We start from the raw sequence: 17,700 nt of genomic DNA on the forward strand, positions 1-17,700 counted from the left end.
TCCGTAGAGCATAAGCAGTAAATATTTCCGAAATTCAGTTTCTGGTAATTACAGGGTTTGTCCGGAAAGTAATAGGACTGAGTCGATTTGAAAAAAAAAAATATTGAGCCAATCGTTACAATTCTTTAAAAACTTTCAAAACAGGCTCTTTCTGCGTCGATGCAGCGCTGCCAGCGCGATTTCCAAACATTGAAGGCGTCACGGAAGTCATTCTCCGGAATAGCCGTGAAAGCCGCGGTGCAAGCTGCTTGGATCCCCTCTCTCGTCTCGTCGATGCTTGCCTTTCATCTGGCGTTTCAGGCGAGGAAACAAAAAGAAGTCCGGGAGGGCCACATCTGGGCTGTAGGGCAGCTGCGGAGGCGTTGGGATGCCGGCCTTGGTCAGGTAGCTGTTCACAAGAAAAACGGTGTGAGCCGGGGCGTTGTCGTGGTGCAGCTTCCAGTCGGCTCCGATGTCTGATTGGACTCGTTTGAGTCTCTTGAGCACTTCCACGTAAAACTTGGCGTTGACGGTTTGTCCAGGAGGAACAAATTCATGGTGGACAATGCCTTTGATGTTAAAAAAACAATGAGCATCGTTTTCACTTTGGATTTGCTCATTCTTCCCTTTTTTGGGCGAGGAGACGCCAACGTGTGCCACTCGGAAGATTGCCTCTTTGTCTCGGGATCATACTCAAAGATCCATGATTCGTCACCTGTGATTAAGTTATTCAAAAATTGGGGGTCACTTTCACACATGTTCAAATTTTCTTGGCACAGTTCCACTCGCCGCAATTTCTGGTCGTCAGTGATCACTTTTGGGACAATCTTCGCGCACACCTTGCGCATGTTCAAATGCTCCGTCAGAATTTCATGAACCACAGTTTTTGGTAAATTTAACATCTGGGCAATTAAGCAAATACTTAGTCGACGTTCAAAACTTCGCGCACACGAGTCACATTCTCGGTGTTTGTCGAAGTCGAAGGTCTTTCAGCACGGTCTTCATCGGCGATCTCTTCCCGGCAATCCGGCAAGGCCTTGTGCCACCGAAACACACCACTTCTTGCTAAAGCATCATCTGGGTAAGCCTGCTTGATCATATCAAACGTCTCTGTCGCAGATTTACCGAGTTTAACACATTTTAATCGCGTACCTCTGCTCTAACGAACGCTACATTCTCGGCTTGCATCACTCACAGAAACACGTCGCGCAAAAAAGGCTGTTCTGACTGTCCGTGTGCTCGGAGACAACTGACCAGCCGCTCGTTCGTTAGCAAGGAACGCCCTCTACCGGATCCAGTCGGTGCGCGCACGGTCCGAAGTATAGTCATGGCGGAATAAAATCAGTCCTATTACTTCCCGGAGAAACCCTGTACTTTAGCGTGCAAAGAAAAGTTTACATTTCGTCCCTTAACCCTGTAGTCAAATCGGAAGTTGTTAAAATTATTCATTCTATTTATTTATGTATTTATTTTGCGTACAAGAAACCACAGTACACCTTGTCTCAATAAGGTTGAGCGCATTCTTTATTGCTGTTTCGAGGCAAAAATTTCTAAGTCCAACTTCGGGTATCTTCGGAAAAAAGTAAACCAGGTTTGAATCTCAAAGGCAACCTTTGCAATCGGGAAAAAAGTTTGCAGATGTGTTTTTCTTCTTTTAAACATAATAAGAATTGTTACCAAGTGTATTAAAAAGCAACATTGATTGAAATACTTAATGATACAATATTTCGAAACTTTGTATTAATATCAGAACATGCTTGTTTGTCATTTTGCTCTCCATACTTAGTGGAACATTTAGATACTTAAATGAATATTTCCATATGTAAAAGAATGGTGAATGTTAAGACATAGAACATAATTCTCGCCTGAGGACTAAAATAAATGACAAAGTAGAACAAAAACAACGTTTGCAGTGGATATGAATGTCATAATTATCTTAAATACTGCTATATGTCGCTAGAAATATTTTCCAAAAAGCGCTTGTTTTAGCTCAGTGGTAAGCCGCTGGATTTCAAATCGTAAGGTTGTGGGTTCCTTTCCCATCTGGGTCAATGTTGTTTTTTTATGAAATTATATTTTTCGCAATGCATGAAAAATTATATAAAATAATTACATTAAAATACCTCAGTTGTACATATATATATATATATAACATAATCATTGCAGAACATAGTGATTATTATATTTAAAATATAACAGGTGTTCACAGTATGTTGGTATTCTATATGTGAATGTTAAACACAAATTAAGAAAATAATATCATCACAAGAAATAAATTATGTAGTGTACTTATTTGCAGCTATTTGTCATATAGAAGTTACTTCTCAACATTCGTATTACAGCATGTCATTGATGTTCTTGAAAAATTATCCGAGGCATAAAATGAGGGTATAAACAGAGAATCCAAAGTCGGAACGCTCGCAAGAAATTCATGAACCCCAAAGGTCACGTAAGCAGACCGGAATTGTCGTTATGAATCATGCCACAGCAGAAGGTCTTTACATAGATTTTCAATTCAATATTTGATATATGCTTTTGCAATGTAGAAGAGGTGATGTCTTTGGTCGCTCTCTCTCACTTTCTCGCTCGCTCACTCTGTATTTATATATATAAGAGTGGATGTATGTGTGCGTTTCAACATAACTCTGATATGTCTATAGCAATTTTAACCATATTTCTTACAATATGGAAAAGAGTACTCTCGGGATACTTATCACAAAAGCTAGAAAAGGATCGATATTAGTAACGAATCCATAGTTTTGTGGTCACTTAGGTAAACAGTTCTACTTTCAATTCAAGTCCAATTAAGCTGCCATTAGCACCCAGGGTGGTTACGTAGCGACATAAAAATATCGAAATCAAACGATATTAGAGTCGAAACGTAAGATTTCAGTCCCGCTGACAGTGCCGCATTTGCCATTAGTCAACTAGGCTCATTTGAAGAACGCAGTCTAAAATTTTAATTTTTCCGTATGAAAAAGTTTGGAACTCGAGAGCAAATATACTATTTCATGAGCAATCTTCTTTTACTATTCTAATATATTTAATGATGGAGTAAGAAATCTAAAAATAATTCAGAACATGTTTCCTTTTTTTGTTTGTTAGGCATTTGTATCTGTAGCATCTAGTGAGTGGTATTTAACTCCAATAAATTCAGTAATTAAGCATATTCGAATTAAGTTTTATTTGTAAGTTAGGGATCAAGGGTCGGAGAAATATGTAGTTATTGGGGGCGCCGAGAACAAAAGTGCGTAGTAACGCCGAGCTTCTAAATGCAGCACTGGTCGCTAAATTAATTGGTAGAAATTTTAATGCCATTTGAGACCAAATTTAGTCCTAGTAGTGGCAGTATCCGTTTGCTGTCCTATGAGGAATGAAAGGGGCTGATATCAAAATTATAAAAAAGACCGACTTTAGTATCGAATCTATACTTTTGAGGGTCGTTTATATAAAGAGTGGCATTCCAGATGCCATGTAAGTTAAGCCCCCTATAGCATCCTGAAGTAGTGTCTGAAAGTTGTGCCATGTAGAAGTAATTGAAAGTGACCAATGTTAGTATCCAGTCTATATCTTTCGTAGTCCCCAAGTTCATTGGGAGCAGGTCTGATGACCTTTAAGTTCAACTTCCAGTAGGAGTAAGATCCCCCAGCACATCTAATAAGGAGAGTCGAAGGGAGTAACATATACAATGATTCAAAAGGTCCGATATTAGTGTAGAGTCCATAGTTTCGTTATCACCAAGATATATAGCAACACTTCTGAACGAACATGTCAGCTGGATTTTGAATTTACAGCTGCAGCATCGAAGGCATTACTTCCAAAACTCTAAGTATTTTAATGTTTCTGTATAAATGAATACTGCAGCGTATTTCTGAAATGTCTGGGACAACCTTTACCAAATTGGAGGACATATTACTTTCAACCTAAGGAGAAAATATTGTAGTAGTATGAAGTTATGGAAATTGGAGGTGTGACATGTAAAAATAATGTAAAACGACTGATCTTAGTGTTTTATCCATAATTTTCTCGGTCGTTGAGATCGATAGTGATGTCCCCAATGGAGTTAACATCCAAATTCATCCCCATCCTCACATAATGATGGCCTGAAAGAGCTAAAAATAAAATCTCAAAAATTACTTAAATATTTGTCGAATTCATAGTTTTCGGGGTGAGAAGGCGTTTCTAATAACTTTGAAAGGTAGTTTGTACCAACTTCAAGATTGGCTTTTTAATCATATCAATTTCTCACCTTAAGAAGAAATTAACATTTGAACTATGATATTAGGCCAACCTTCGCAATCGATGAAAAAATTGTGTGGATGTATGTTTCGTCCTTTAAATGAAATGAAACGTTAAAATCAAAGACGAAATGGGTCAATGGGTCGGTTGGTAAGTGGGAGAAATGGGTCAAGATTCGTGAGTCGGTCAGTGGATCGTGGGTCAAAAGGACGTGACCTACTGCGAAACACCACTCACCGTGACTCACACTGACCCACCGGGAGACCATTTTTTTGTCCAAAGAACATTTCGTCCAGAGACATTTAAGCCAAAGATATTTGGTCCAAGGGGCAATTCGTCCAAATGACATTTCGTCCAAAATACAATTGGTCCAAATGACATTTCGTCCAAATACATTTAGTCCAAAGGACATTTCGTCCAAAAAACAATTGGTCCAAACGACATTTCGTCCAAAAGACAATTGGTCCAACGGACATTTCGTCCAGAGATGTTTAGTTCAAAGCACATTTCTTCCAAAGAACATTTGGTCCGTTAACGCTTAGGGGTATGGTGTTTGTTTCTATTAGAAGAGTAGAAGTGATGCATATAACAATTATGACAATAGCTTCTAATTTCTAAAGGAAATTTAAAATAGAGATTCATTCCGCAATTTTCATTTTCGTAGAACAAATATATGCTAAGATATTCACAAAAACGTAAACGTCTGAAAACAAAATGGCCAAACAACTGGAATGAGAGAAAGGTTGCAGTGTGAAGCATGTTGATATAATAACTGCTAACATGACATCTAAAATTTTCATGTTGTGAATGAAAAAGTTCTAAAATAAGTACCGGTAACTAAAATTAATGGAGTTTAAATTTGAGTAAGTTAAATATTAGGTATTCAGACCCTTATGTTAGAAAAGTGAAAAATAATGTGTCAAGTATCTTTCAAGAAATACTGAGATTAGAAAAATACTCATCTGTGAAATATATTCTTAGTGCCCAAAGACAATACTCTTAAACAGTCATATTCTTGGTTGCAATATTGTAAAAAGTGATTGACAGATATAAGATGAAAGTTGGAACATTTCGTGTGGAATATAGGTATCTTCTGAGGTTAACCACAAGTCTGGTTTCTATTCGTAAACTATTGATAGTGTGTAACTAGGGCAGACGTTTCTATATAATTAGTGAGTTGTGTGACAAACCAGAATTATCATCTTATGTTGTATTTTTATTTCAGTGTTACTCCTTATGCAAATATAGTTTATATTTTGGCTTTCATATTAATTTTCTCTGTACAGTACAGTACATTTAGGATATCCATTGCAGAGTATCAAACTAAATGTAAGATTCACATGACCATGCGGAGGCAATATGGTCCTCAAATGAAGAGGGCGTTTGCTCTTCAAAGGGTTGTTTATCATTTCGGGAAGAGGTAAATTCCTTAACCAACAAGGATACAACTTTATTTCTGCGAAGATAAAACTGTATTTTTGTAAAATTATTAATAAAAGCAAAGGAAGGTGGCCATTTAGTTTTCAGGCGTTTACGTTTTTCTGAATATCTCAGCATATATTTGTTCTGTCGAAATGAAAATTGCGGAATAAATCTGTATTTCAAAATTTCCTTTAGAAATAAGAAGCTACTCACAAGTAAGACTTCTTTTCTTTCATGAAAAGAAAAAAATTGTTGAGCGGACCGAGGCGTTGAGTGGCGGAAGATGTGGACCGAAGCTAATGAAATTGTATGTAGATATTAGATACGTAAAATAAGGCCTTTCGTGTTTCACAAGTGTCTCCATCCGATTTCTTCAAATTTGGGAGATCAACAACAAGCACAAACAGTATATTGTATCTTATAGCATTTCAGGAGGCACCTTGCAATGTTTTTCCGCACAAACAAAAACACGTGTCGATTAATTTCCAGTTTGCTGTTGATATGCTAAATTTGAAGCAAAACGGATAGGGCACTTGAGAAACACGAAAGGCCTTATTTTACATAGGGTCTCTAAAATATCTACCCACAATTTCATTTGCTTTGGTCCACTACTTCCTGCACTATTACGGTAATATTTACTTTTTTTCGGAGGAGGCCTAGGCACCAACACTGTTTTTCAGTACAAATTAAAGCACGTTTCCTTTATTGTTTTGCGAAATGTCCCTATACGAAGTTTCGTTGCAATTCTCCATAGTCTTTAAGAACTTCTGACGCATAATTATTTGCACCTTTGAGATTTCGTAATAAGCGGTTTAAGAGGTCCGTGATATACGCAACCGCTTTTCTCCAGGAAAATACAAAACGCAATTATCTCTATTTACGTCTACAATATCTGCGCATAGTTTCACTCAATTCTGTGCAATTTTTCTTGCCTTTTAGGCCTCAAATTTCAATTTTTTTGGTGGGGGATTTAGTCCCTTAAAACTCTTTTTTCGCAGAAAATAAACCCTTTTTTTGCGTATTGTCCCGACACAATGTGTCGTTCCAATTCTTCATGTCCTTTAAGCACTTCTGACATACTGTTATTAGCTCTTTTGATATTTCACGATCAAAGTTTTGTAGGTGTTTGTGTCCCACCCAAACCTTTTTATTTTTTTCAGGAAAATATGAAACCTCTTCCATGAGTATCTCCGAGTAGTAGAATATTCCCTTGCAGATGAAAATTTGGGGGTCTTCACTTTTGAATCACAGTCTTCAACTTGCTTTACCATCAAAGCTGGTTTTAATTTATTTTGCACTGGTACACCGTTTATGACCTTTCTTGGCCCGCGCTCCAAAAAATTTTGTCCTGATGTTAACTCAGTAGTAGTACTCAGTGTCTGAAACCTATTTGTTACCTCAATATCTGTAGCTAATGTTACCTGCGTTTTCTGCACGATTTATGCCGTTTTTTATTTACAGTTGTCCAATTTCTAGTTTTATCCCGCCCCTGTTGTTTTACTGTGTTATTTTTCACAGTATCACTATACAATTCTTGTATATATTCTGGATTCCTTTTACTTTTTGTTCCTTGCACTAGGCTCATGTTTGTGAATTGCAGAAATTTTGTAGTTAGTTCTATGTTTTCATTTTTTAGTTCATTCAATCCAGATTTCAGTTTCTGTATTCTTCTGTTAGAAGTTTTAAACATTCTTCTAGACCTTCTATATCACAGTCACAGTTGATTTCGTTAATGCATTACCTTCTTTCCTTTCCAAGCATGATTGGGGACCTGTAGAGTTTTCAGCTTTGATATACTTATGAATGTGTCCCTGCTTCTCATTTTATTTTCACACGCAGCAAAATGTTTTATGATACTATTGACATTGTTTTTTGCACAATTGCCCAACCTAACCTTTAATTACATTTCTTTCACTGCTGTTTCTGTATATAACCTCTAGCCACCATGTTACCCATTTGGCCTATTATCAACGTTTATTGTCATATAACGAAACGATAACAGATAATGGGAAGAGGGTGTTTTCAAACATTCCAGTGTATATATGCAACATATCATGACTATCTACATCACTGCGAAACCCATCTGTCGCTGAAATTCACTATAACTGTCGGTTTCAATACCGGGTTCAACATTTATCGCGTTTGAATGAAAATAGTACAAGGTAGCAGGATCGAGTTTCTGCCAAGAATTAAGGGTCTCAAGACAAAATACCGCAACTATTCACAATATTCTATCGAAAAAGAAAATATTTCATATTTACTGCTACTTCCGGTTTCAATATTGACTTCCACAATAAAAGATCTCAAGAAGCGGCTTGCTCCAATCAATGAAGCATCTCATTGAAATTTTATTCAAACCAAAACTAGTGAAAAGTAGCCATTTCAAGTTTGAAATTTTATCGCCATAAAACGGAAACAGATAGCAAGTAGATGTCTTGCAAGACAACATAACTGTTCTCAAAACTACCAGATAGTGTTGAAATTTCAAAACAGGAATTGGTTCAATTTTAATATGTCCGGTTTCAATTCTTCTTTCTATAGGTAAGAGATATCGAGATTTTTTAATTAATTCAGTCTTTCAAGACAAGGTTCACATTATCCGCTAATCACTATTCAAACCGTAACCGACTGAAATTAGCCATTTATGGTTAATATATGTCACCAGGGGACGGAAACGGTAGCGGCAAACGGTTTTGTGGAATCAGTTCATTGTGTGTACAGAACACATCACAACCCACAGAACTCTAAAAAATTCAGAAGTGATTGAAATTTACTACCACAGGTAGTTCCAATTCTGATTTCTAGAGAGTAAATATGGTAAGACATAATGAAATGCAATTTGTTATAATTGATTCAACTTCCGAAAAATTCGAACTGAGTCATCTTCTCAATTAACCGTGTATACGAACCGTAAGTTGTTCAAAATAGCCTTTAATTCGTACAGAGCGAAGACCGTAAACGACACCGGAGAACGGCTTTCTGCAAACAATTTAGCGTTTAAGGTCAACACATCTTGTTTATCCACAACATTCTATCAAAACATGAAGCGGTTCGAACTTACTATTACTTCATATTTCAATATATTTTTCAAGTTTTATTAGTATAGAAGAAAAAACGGAACATGTAATAAGAAGAAGCAGTCTTCTGCTACGACTCAGCGTCTCAATATGATACAAAATGATTATCTACAAGATTCTCAAACTCGAAAATGGTCCAAATTTATTATTATGTCTAGTTTAAATACTGACTTTCTTAGAGCAAGAGCGCGAAAAGCTATCAAGTTGCGCTTTCCTGCAATCAATTTGCCAATCGAAAAATATATTTATTTCCTCCATTGAAATTTAGCTCAAGCTAGAAGTGTTTACAATTACCCGTTTCTGGTGTCAACGTTTGTAGCTAAAGAACACGCTCATAGATAGCGAGAAGCGTTTACTGGAAACGGCTCAGCGTATCAAGACAATATATTGTGACTAGTCACAATAAATGTACAGACTCGAAGTCGTTCAAATTTGCCATTAGTTCCTGTTGTAACACTGATTTCCATAAGGAAAAAATGGTAAGATATATCGAAATGTGAATTTCTGCAGTCTAGTCTGTAATGTTAGGCTCAGTGTTAAATGAAATAACACAAATAGGCCTACATCCGGAAGATATATATGCAATATTAATAGCGGTCTCCCCCACACCAATTATAAATCAAGTCTGTAGAATGAAAATATATTAATAAATTTAGCAATGAATGGGTTGTTACTCTGAAATAACTTATATGAGGTTTGAAGTCCAATACTTACGTTTCCTGTTGGATAACATAGGACATATGGTTGATAAATACGTCTAATGCCGACACAAAGTTGCAATTATCAAACCAACATTCTTAATAATGCTTTCGCTTAAATAAGTTATTTTCAGTGGAGCACCATATTGAATAATGAATTACTGTATATCACTTTCACGCAAAATATAGCACTAACAAACAACCCATATTACTAGGCGCTGCTAAAGAGGAATTAAAAAAAAACTTGCTCCCGCAGGTCAAGCAGATTTCATGGCTTCTAACCTGTTCATGGATGACAAGGACCAGAAACCATAAAATTCCACTAGAGGCAGTACAATAGAAGCTTACGTAGATATATATATACTCCAAGTGCACCAAGGAGAAGAAGTTAATACATTCCAACTTGACATGTTTACCAACATTTAAATAAAAATTACAGTGTAATAAATTAAATTTAAAGAAGACTTAGGTAAGAATAATAACGTAAAGATGGGAGAGGTAACGTTACACCCCCACCCAGCACAACAAATAAAATGAGATTTTTCTTACTGTAACCAAGACGATAATAGCAAATACATTAGAATCAATTTTCTTACATACCGTAATATCACCTTCTGTTACAATAAACTATAACAAAGTTTCATTTTTGTGATCAAAAATTTTGCAAACATTAGACAACAATAGCAGTATTAATAAATAGAAATGACGTCAATTTCTTTTTTATATTCTGGTTTACTTGAAGAAAAAGAGCTCCAAATCAGGTATCTCGACGAAGAACAAGAAGTAGAAAAGCAGAAGAAAGAGAGGAGGCCTCCTGAAGAAAAGAAAAAAGTAGAATTAGTATCGTGCAAGAAATATATGCATACATATAAAAATGACTAGAGTATTGAGAGGAGCAATATGTATAATTTTATTAGAAAAATTCATACGTCATGTTGAATTAATCCATCTTGATAACCCCCAATTTTTACGTTACTGATCGAGCTTCACGAAATTTCTGTTCTAAAGATACGTGACTTACGAACATCACGATCATCTCTAACATTCCGAAGGAATAAAGTATTGGGGGTTAAGTATTTTAACACCTGATACGGGCCCAGCCATCTAAATGATAAACCTCTATTTTATCCAGGGGGGATTACTTGATCTGAGATTTTATTAAAACTTTACACCACACTTCAAAATCTGAAGCCGTTCGATTTTTATCATATAAGAGCTTACGACGGTGTCAAGCCCTTTCAATGTTCTGTATTGCTGTTTCCAATAAATTCCTCTTAGGTTTAGATACAAATACTTTGTCGAGCCTCAATCTAACATCTAATGAGTCATTAACGTTATAATTATATCTTAATTGCATAGGAGAGACTTTAGTTTCTTTGTGAACAGAATTATTAAAGGAAAAGTCAATCTCCCCCAACATCGTATTCCATTGATCTTGCTTATTATGTACGAATATTTTTACCACGTCCGTAACACCACGAATGCAACGTTCTGACGAGTTAGAAGCAGCAAAATATGGCGATAAGATACATACTCGGATTCCCAAGCTATACAAAAAATCAACGAAAACTTGTGAAGTAAACACTGAAGCATCGTCGTGAACCAAACGATGAATATATTGGTGTCCATTTATTAATTTCCTCAGAATTTTAATAACCAAAAAACTTTTTATCTCTCTCAGTGGCTCAAGCATCAAGAATTTGCTACAACAACCACTATAATTAAAATATAAGTCCTGATTTACTTCGAACCAATGGACCAATGAATTCACGTGCTATTCGGAGTTAATAATACTATTTATTTCAGAAGATAAAACACCTTTTGGACGAGTGTTTGTAGCCTTTGCCTTTTGGCACAACTCGCACGAGATTATATAGGCGTTAATTTCCTCCCACATTTTCTCCCTGGTATAACGTCTAGATATCCTAGCTATACCTTTCCTTACTCCTAATTGAGTTCCGAGCAGAGGATCATTATGATATAAATCGATAATCATTGGCCGAAAAGAGACAGGAATATATTTTATATGGTCGAACATTAGCTTTTTTTGCCTTCCATAAGATGCCATTGACAAGTTTATACGTTTTAATTTCTTCCCCTTTCTGTAGACGCTCTATGATTGGAGAACATTCCGGATCTTTTAATTGGTGCCGCTTTATGGAAATTGAGGTACTTGGATTATCCCATATATTAATATTAACTAGACTTCGATCTACGTCCTCTTTTCCTAACGATGTTTGATAAGTATCAAAATCGAAGGAATCATGGACACGTGAAACAAAATCTGCACCTATACTTTGGACAGATGATTGGTGTTTTACATCAAAATTAAAACAAGACAGTCTATCAATAAGACTTCCATACTTTTTCATTTGTCTTACATTACTTAATGCAAACGTTAAAGCTTGATTATCAATCAGTAAATCAAATCTATTATGTAAATACAACTTGAAACGTTAAATACTCTCAACCACCGCTAATAATTCTAAATTATAAATACTCTTATAAAAATCTGAAGGTTTAACTTTGCGAGAGAAAACCGACACAGGCCTAATATTTCCATCGTCATCGATTTGCTCGAAAACTTCCCCGAGGTCCCGCATTGATGAATCTGATCTTACAGTAAACTTAGTCACGCAGTCTATTCCCATGCCTGAAAAGGTTTCGTTCTTACGCTTTACACTATGAAATCGTTCAAATTTCGACACTAATCCATCATCAATTAACGAAACGGTCGAACACTTATCGATTGCGCCTTCAATCTCCCTTCCGAAGATACGAACTTTCATAAAAATAGCAAGAGTCCTTTGGTCTTGCATCTTTTTTCTACCACCACACATACCGTTACGCCACTGTTCATTAGATGAATCACTAATTTCATGTTTATATTGTTAAAGGTTTTTATTAGCCGTTTCCGCATACCTTTTATTTGGACAGTTCATTACCTTATGCGCACCAGAACAAAAATGACAATTTTCTGCGGCGAATCTTGATATGACTGTTCATACGTTAATATAACCCGTTGGTAGTTAAGATAATGTAACAACTCCTCTCTCGGTTCATCTAAACTATTTTCGTAACGATACCGAAAAATTCCATATCTTAACTTTGGGTGCATGCCATTCATAATATAATGTAAAAGCGAGTCTGGATCGTGAGCTCCAAACAATAAGTGATGGGTATCACACAAATGGTAATGGTAATCTATAATATTTTCATGTTTATTTTGGAACCGTTCTAAATAATCTCTTTTCTATGACACGTACCCCGTGTTACTAATGAACTGTTCACGTATACGAGTCAAGACACTTCCCAATCAGAATTTACGGCAATATTATGTAACAACACTTGACGTAAAGAACCCTCAGTTCGTGCAAGAGCTGCCATAAATACATCAGATGAATAAATACCATTTTTAATTCTATGATTGCCCAATAACCATTCACACAACACTTTTTCATTATTACCATTACATAATGGTAGTGTAGCTATAATTTATTCGAAGGGCACAAATGCCACAGAATGATACAACTTATCAGACTTTATAGGAAAAACATTGCTTTCCTCGTTAAAACCATGTCCCAAACAAACATTCCTATAACAAGGCAACGAAGTTCTTTCTGTTTCTTTCCTCACGTGGAACGAGGAAGAGGGATGACCAGGTGTTAGCAGGTCGCGCGACGTAATGAACTGTGACTCTGTAGGTGTATGCAACTGCTGTGATAGCATAACAGGAGTACCTCGGCTAACAGCAAGACAAGGATTCAATATCAACTTTTTCGTTTGTGAAGCCCTTTCGATATCCCCTCTTTGAGAGCTCGTGGTTAGATCTATTGGTACATCCAATGTTACATTTCGCAACTGGTTTATCAAAGTATTCACGTCCGTCAGACCATCCGTAAAATGTACAGTCCATGCAGTATTAACAGAAACTTGAACATTTCGTAAGCTGACCTCATCGTCTATGACAATATTAGGGTCACCAACACTTGTATTTTCAAGGCTATTCGTTCGATCCATAGGTAGAATAGTTAACAATGTTATAAATTTAGATTTTGTCAAAATCATAAACCAATATAAATAGAGAGACAACGCACAAAATTCTTCCAATGCGCTCTGTATCAATATTGCATATGAAACCTTGTACGAAAGGCAACAATAAATATATTTACATAAGCGTATGACCTATTAAATAGCTTAATGTTGCTGCTTCTCGAAATTTCACAATTGTACGACTGAAAGTTAGAGCGATAATTAGACACACGATCAAAGAGTAAATCAGAAGCCATGAAATGTGTAATGTGAGACTGAGTGCTAAATAAAATAACACAATAAGACCTACATCAGGGAGAGAGATACGCAATATTAATAAACGTCTCCCCCACACCAATTATAAATCAAGTCTGTCCACTGAAAATACATGAATAAATTTTGCAATAAATGGTTTGTTACTGTGAAATAATTTATATGAGGTTTGAATATAATTTTGATTTAAGTGATAATTTCAAACATTGTAAAAATGGGTGAGGGATATTTGTAACAAATATCTCAACAAAATTGGCGATACAAAAAAAAATAATAATCCAGCTATAATTTTAAGAACAACAAAATGCTCTAAATCGAAGGTATCATGCCAGAATAGTATTATATTAACTTTAATGATTCTACACTGGTTAAATTATCTCGTACTTCGATGAGACGGAAGAACGGATTACAAACCCGAAATACCTCGTGATACAACAAATCAAAGAAAGTACGTAATGTATAACGAAATTTAAATTAAAAAACATCAATTAAGCAAGCAAAATGACTAGTGAAAGCAAATAGTTAAATTATAGAAGACGAAAAAGTTCAATACTTACGTTTCCTGTTGGATCACGTAGGGCATATGGTTGATAAATATTTCTAATGCCGACACGAAGTTACAATTAGCAAACCAACACTTTTAATAATGCTTTCGCTTAAATAAGTTATTTTCAGTGGAGCACCAAATTGAATAATGGATTACTGTATATCACTTTCACCCAAAATATAGCACTAACAAACAACCCATATTACTAGGCGCTGCTACCGAAGAAGAAAAAAACTTGCTCCCGTAGGTCAAGTAGATTTCATAGCCTCTAACCTGGTCATGGATGACGAAGACCAGAAACCATGGAAATTCCCACCAGAGGGCAATACAATAGAAGCTTACGTAGGTAGATATATACTCCAAGTACACCAAGGAGCAAAAGTTAATACATTCCATCTTAACATGTTTACCAAATTTAAGTAAAAATTATAATGTAAGAAGTTGAAAAAGACTTAGGTAAGAGTAATAACGTAATCATGGAAGATCATACGTTACAAGTCAGGTTTCCAAAAAAAAAATGTTCCATCTTAACCATTGAAACTATTCAATCCGGAAGTGGATAAATTAGCCATTTATGTTTTCAATCTTTATCGATATAATACAAAAATGATAACAAATAGCGAGAAGCTATTTTTTTACAAACTTTGCAGCTCCTCAATAAAGGATAGCACGTTATCGACAACACTCCACCTAAACAGAAAAATAGTTCGTTTCAATACTTATCTCTATAGATCATAAACGGTAAATGGTCGATATGCGTTTTTTCAATTGATTTAGTCTGCCAAGAATAAGTTCAATCCTTCCACCCACTGTTGAAATCAGATGTGGTTCAAATTCTTCATTTCTAGTTTCAAATTTTATCACCATAAAACCCAATGGTAATAACACAAATGGATTTTTTCGAATACCACTTCTCATTCGTATATGTGTCATCACAACCCTCATCTCTATATCCGAAACGGAAGTGGTTTAATTTACGGGTACTTCCGGTATAATATTCCATAGAGAAAAGCTGCAAGAGATGTTGAGATTTTTTTTTTTTTTTTTTTTTGCTATAGATTCAGCGTCTCAAGGATATTTTCTATGTCCTTCGTTGATCCTCTATTCCAATTGGAAGTGTTTCAAATTAACATTTTTTCTACGTGTATGTACGTAGAATGAATGGGGTAAGATATGGACATTAATGTTTTTTTCTATGAACTCAGTGTTCAAGAAACAGATCCATCTTTGATCTTGTTACTCTGTTGCAACTAGTAATGACAGATGTTCTACCTGAAGTTTTGGATATTGAATTCGCATAGTTTGGAAGTCATAGTTTTATATTCTGAAACAATATTCACTTATTTAACTTAGATATTGTTAGTCATAACTCATGTAATACATGCAATCAGGTTGATACTCAGCCATAGATTAAATAGTTTTAGCAATGTAGCATATATTTGGCAGAAGTTGTGTGAATTGGTATGCCTTCACCTTTATCCTTGTCGTGAGTTGCACAAAAGAAAATTTACGCCACGAGAGGTATATTGATTTTCGCAATACGAAGAGATCACATATTATTACAAGAAAAATGAAATAGAATTGTCTAAGGTAAGTGAGTAAAGATCGTAAAATTATTATGTATTAAAATTGTATATGTCTTTTTCAACAATATATATGTAGGATGTTTGGTAAGTAAAAGCAATAAGAGAATATTGAACAGGTTCCTATGAAAGGGTAATTTAGTTTAGTCCAGGATGATATCTAGTAAAAGAGCTTTATTTCTGAGAATATGAGCCTACAAGTTCGGTTAATCATAAGATGAATGAGCTACGTAAAGTACTGAATACATACTAGTGTTTAACTATCAATTGTATGTTCTATTTTTCAGTGTTTAACATTTGCAGCTGGAATTATACAGTGTAAATTACTATCAAAATTTCAAATAAACGTCAGGGCTCTTGCAAATATTTAAACATTTTTGTTCGTAATGTATACTTTAAAAAACGTCTGCTCAACCAGTTTATTTATAGCGAGCGAACAAAACTGATCACGAAGGTGCGACCACTGCAACAGAATGTTCATAAAACCGATGCGTAACTTAAGTTTTTTATTTCACAGATCGTTCAATATATTCAAGGGGGTAAACTTATGCGTATCGCCCGTTTGAAGATATGTCATGCTTTGTATCTTATTTATTACTGGAATGAAATGTTGGCCAGTTTCAGGACGCATTTCTATAAAGAAAAAGAACTTTAACCAAGATAATATAAACAAAGTACGTACTTTTTTCGGAACACGGAAAAAAAAAGATATTTACTATAGCTTTATTTTAAATGTGAACTTCTTTTCTAGTTTCGGTGTTATAAGAGTTTATAAATATTGAGTGTTCTTAAGAACGTTAGGCGTATAGTATAATTTTTACTTTCTTAAGCCTTTGTTCAGAAAAGTATAAGGCCCGTAAAATTATGTATACTAAACGGTGTCCGCAAAATGTTATCCTGTGAGCATTGTAATGTAATAACACAGAAAAGAAACAAATAATATGACTAAAAAGTCTGGAGGAAAAAAGTGTGATTTCTAACATAATCCGATCGGCAGATACCGTTTTTGAGTACATTTTAAAGCCGTTCTCTTACTCATAAGAACATCGTTCTAATGACTTTAAAAAAAAAGGAAAGACAAAAGTAAAAGAGCCAGCTGAGAGACAGTCCTAACTGCTGTGTAAAATTTATTTTCAAGCGATTCTCTCGTTTTTAGAGGTAATGACAGACAAGCTGAATATTAAGTTTACGTACTGAGAAGTATGCCCGCAAACACTGGTGCACACAACAGTTTATTTTAAATGATAAACTTTTACCCTAAGCTTTCACTCCCTTAGAAATAAGACATACGAGATAATTATGATTTATATCGTAAATCCTCTTCATTTTGCTACGATACCCATTTTAATAATACTAACGTGATAAAAAAAATTATCCAGCTGTACGTAGGCACTCAACATATTGAAATTTTTTTTCAGACAATTCAGCTGCCTTTTGCAATATAATGTATACGATGTTGCTTTCACACTCTTAATGTACAGAGTGCTGCATTTATCTTGACGTACCCTTTTAACTTTTAAAGTAATAAGCAAAAAACTCTGATTTTTTTAACGATGCAAATAACTCATGGGAGACACTGTTAAACACTCTTAGCAATAGCAGTATTGTTACTCCAGTATCTAATTTTCTCTTGTATATGGCATTACATCAGGTTATTACAAATTTAAGTTCTACGTGTTAAATAAAATTTAAAATAGTGCACTTCTTTGTATGTGTTGCAAACTAAGGACGTTACAGCATAAGAACTTTCCAAATTTCAGAAGCCTCTATCCGTAATAACCCAAAGAAGGAAAAGGGAATGCATAGCCTCATTACCTTAGCGGCGATTTCTACAATCGTAATATCAGGTA

The 17,700-nt window shown here is 35.2% G+C and overlaps 1 protein-coding gene across 4 annotated transcripts in view; it reads left to right on the top strand.

The window, feature by feature from the left end:
* Window positions 1-17,700, top strand: part of LOC145660733 (uncharacterized) — a 47,159-nt gene that overhangs the window by 16,623 nt on the left and 12,836 nt on the right. The window contains exon 2 of one of the 4 annotated variants that reach the window (XR_014126869.1): window positions 17,611-17,697. The exons of 1 other annotated variant lie outside the window; for it this stretch is intronic. Coding sequence is in view for 2 of the 3 variants with exons in the window: in XM_081726138.1 (XP_081582264.1) it covers window positions 14,477-14,690 (214 nt within the window). In the remaining variant the exon portion in view is untranslated. Of the gene's footprint in view, window positions 1-9,671; window positions 9,882-14,476; window positions 16,555-17,610; window positions 17,698-17,700 lie in introns of those variants that run through there. 2 more of the 4 variants (XM_081726138.1, XM_081726139.1) reach the window with 2 other exon arrangements.

The sequence above is a fragment of the Thermobia domestica genome, chromosome 9 (genome assembly GCF_964235325.1).
Source record: "Thermobia domestica chromosome 9, izTheDome1.hap1.1, whole genome shotgun sequence".
In the NCBI taxonomy this organism is placed as follows: Eukaryota; Metazoa; Arthropoda; class Insecta; order Zygentoma; family Lepismatidae; genus Thermobia; species Thermobia domestica.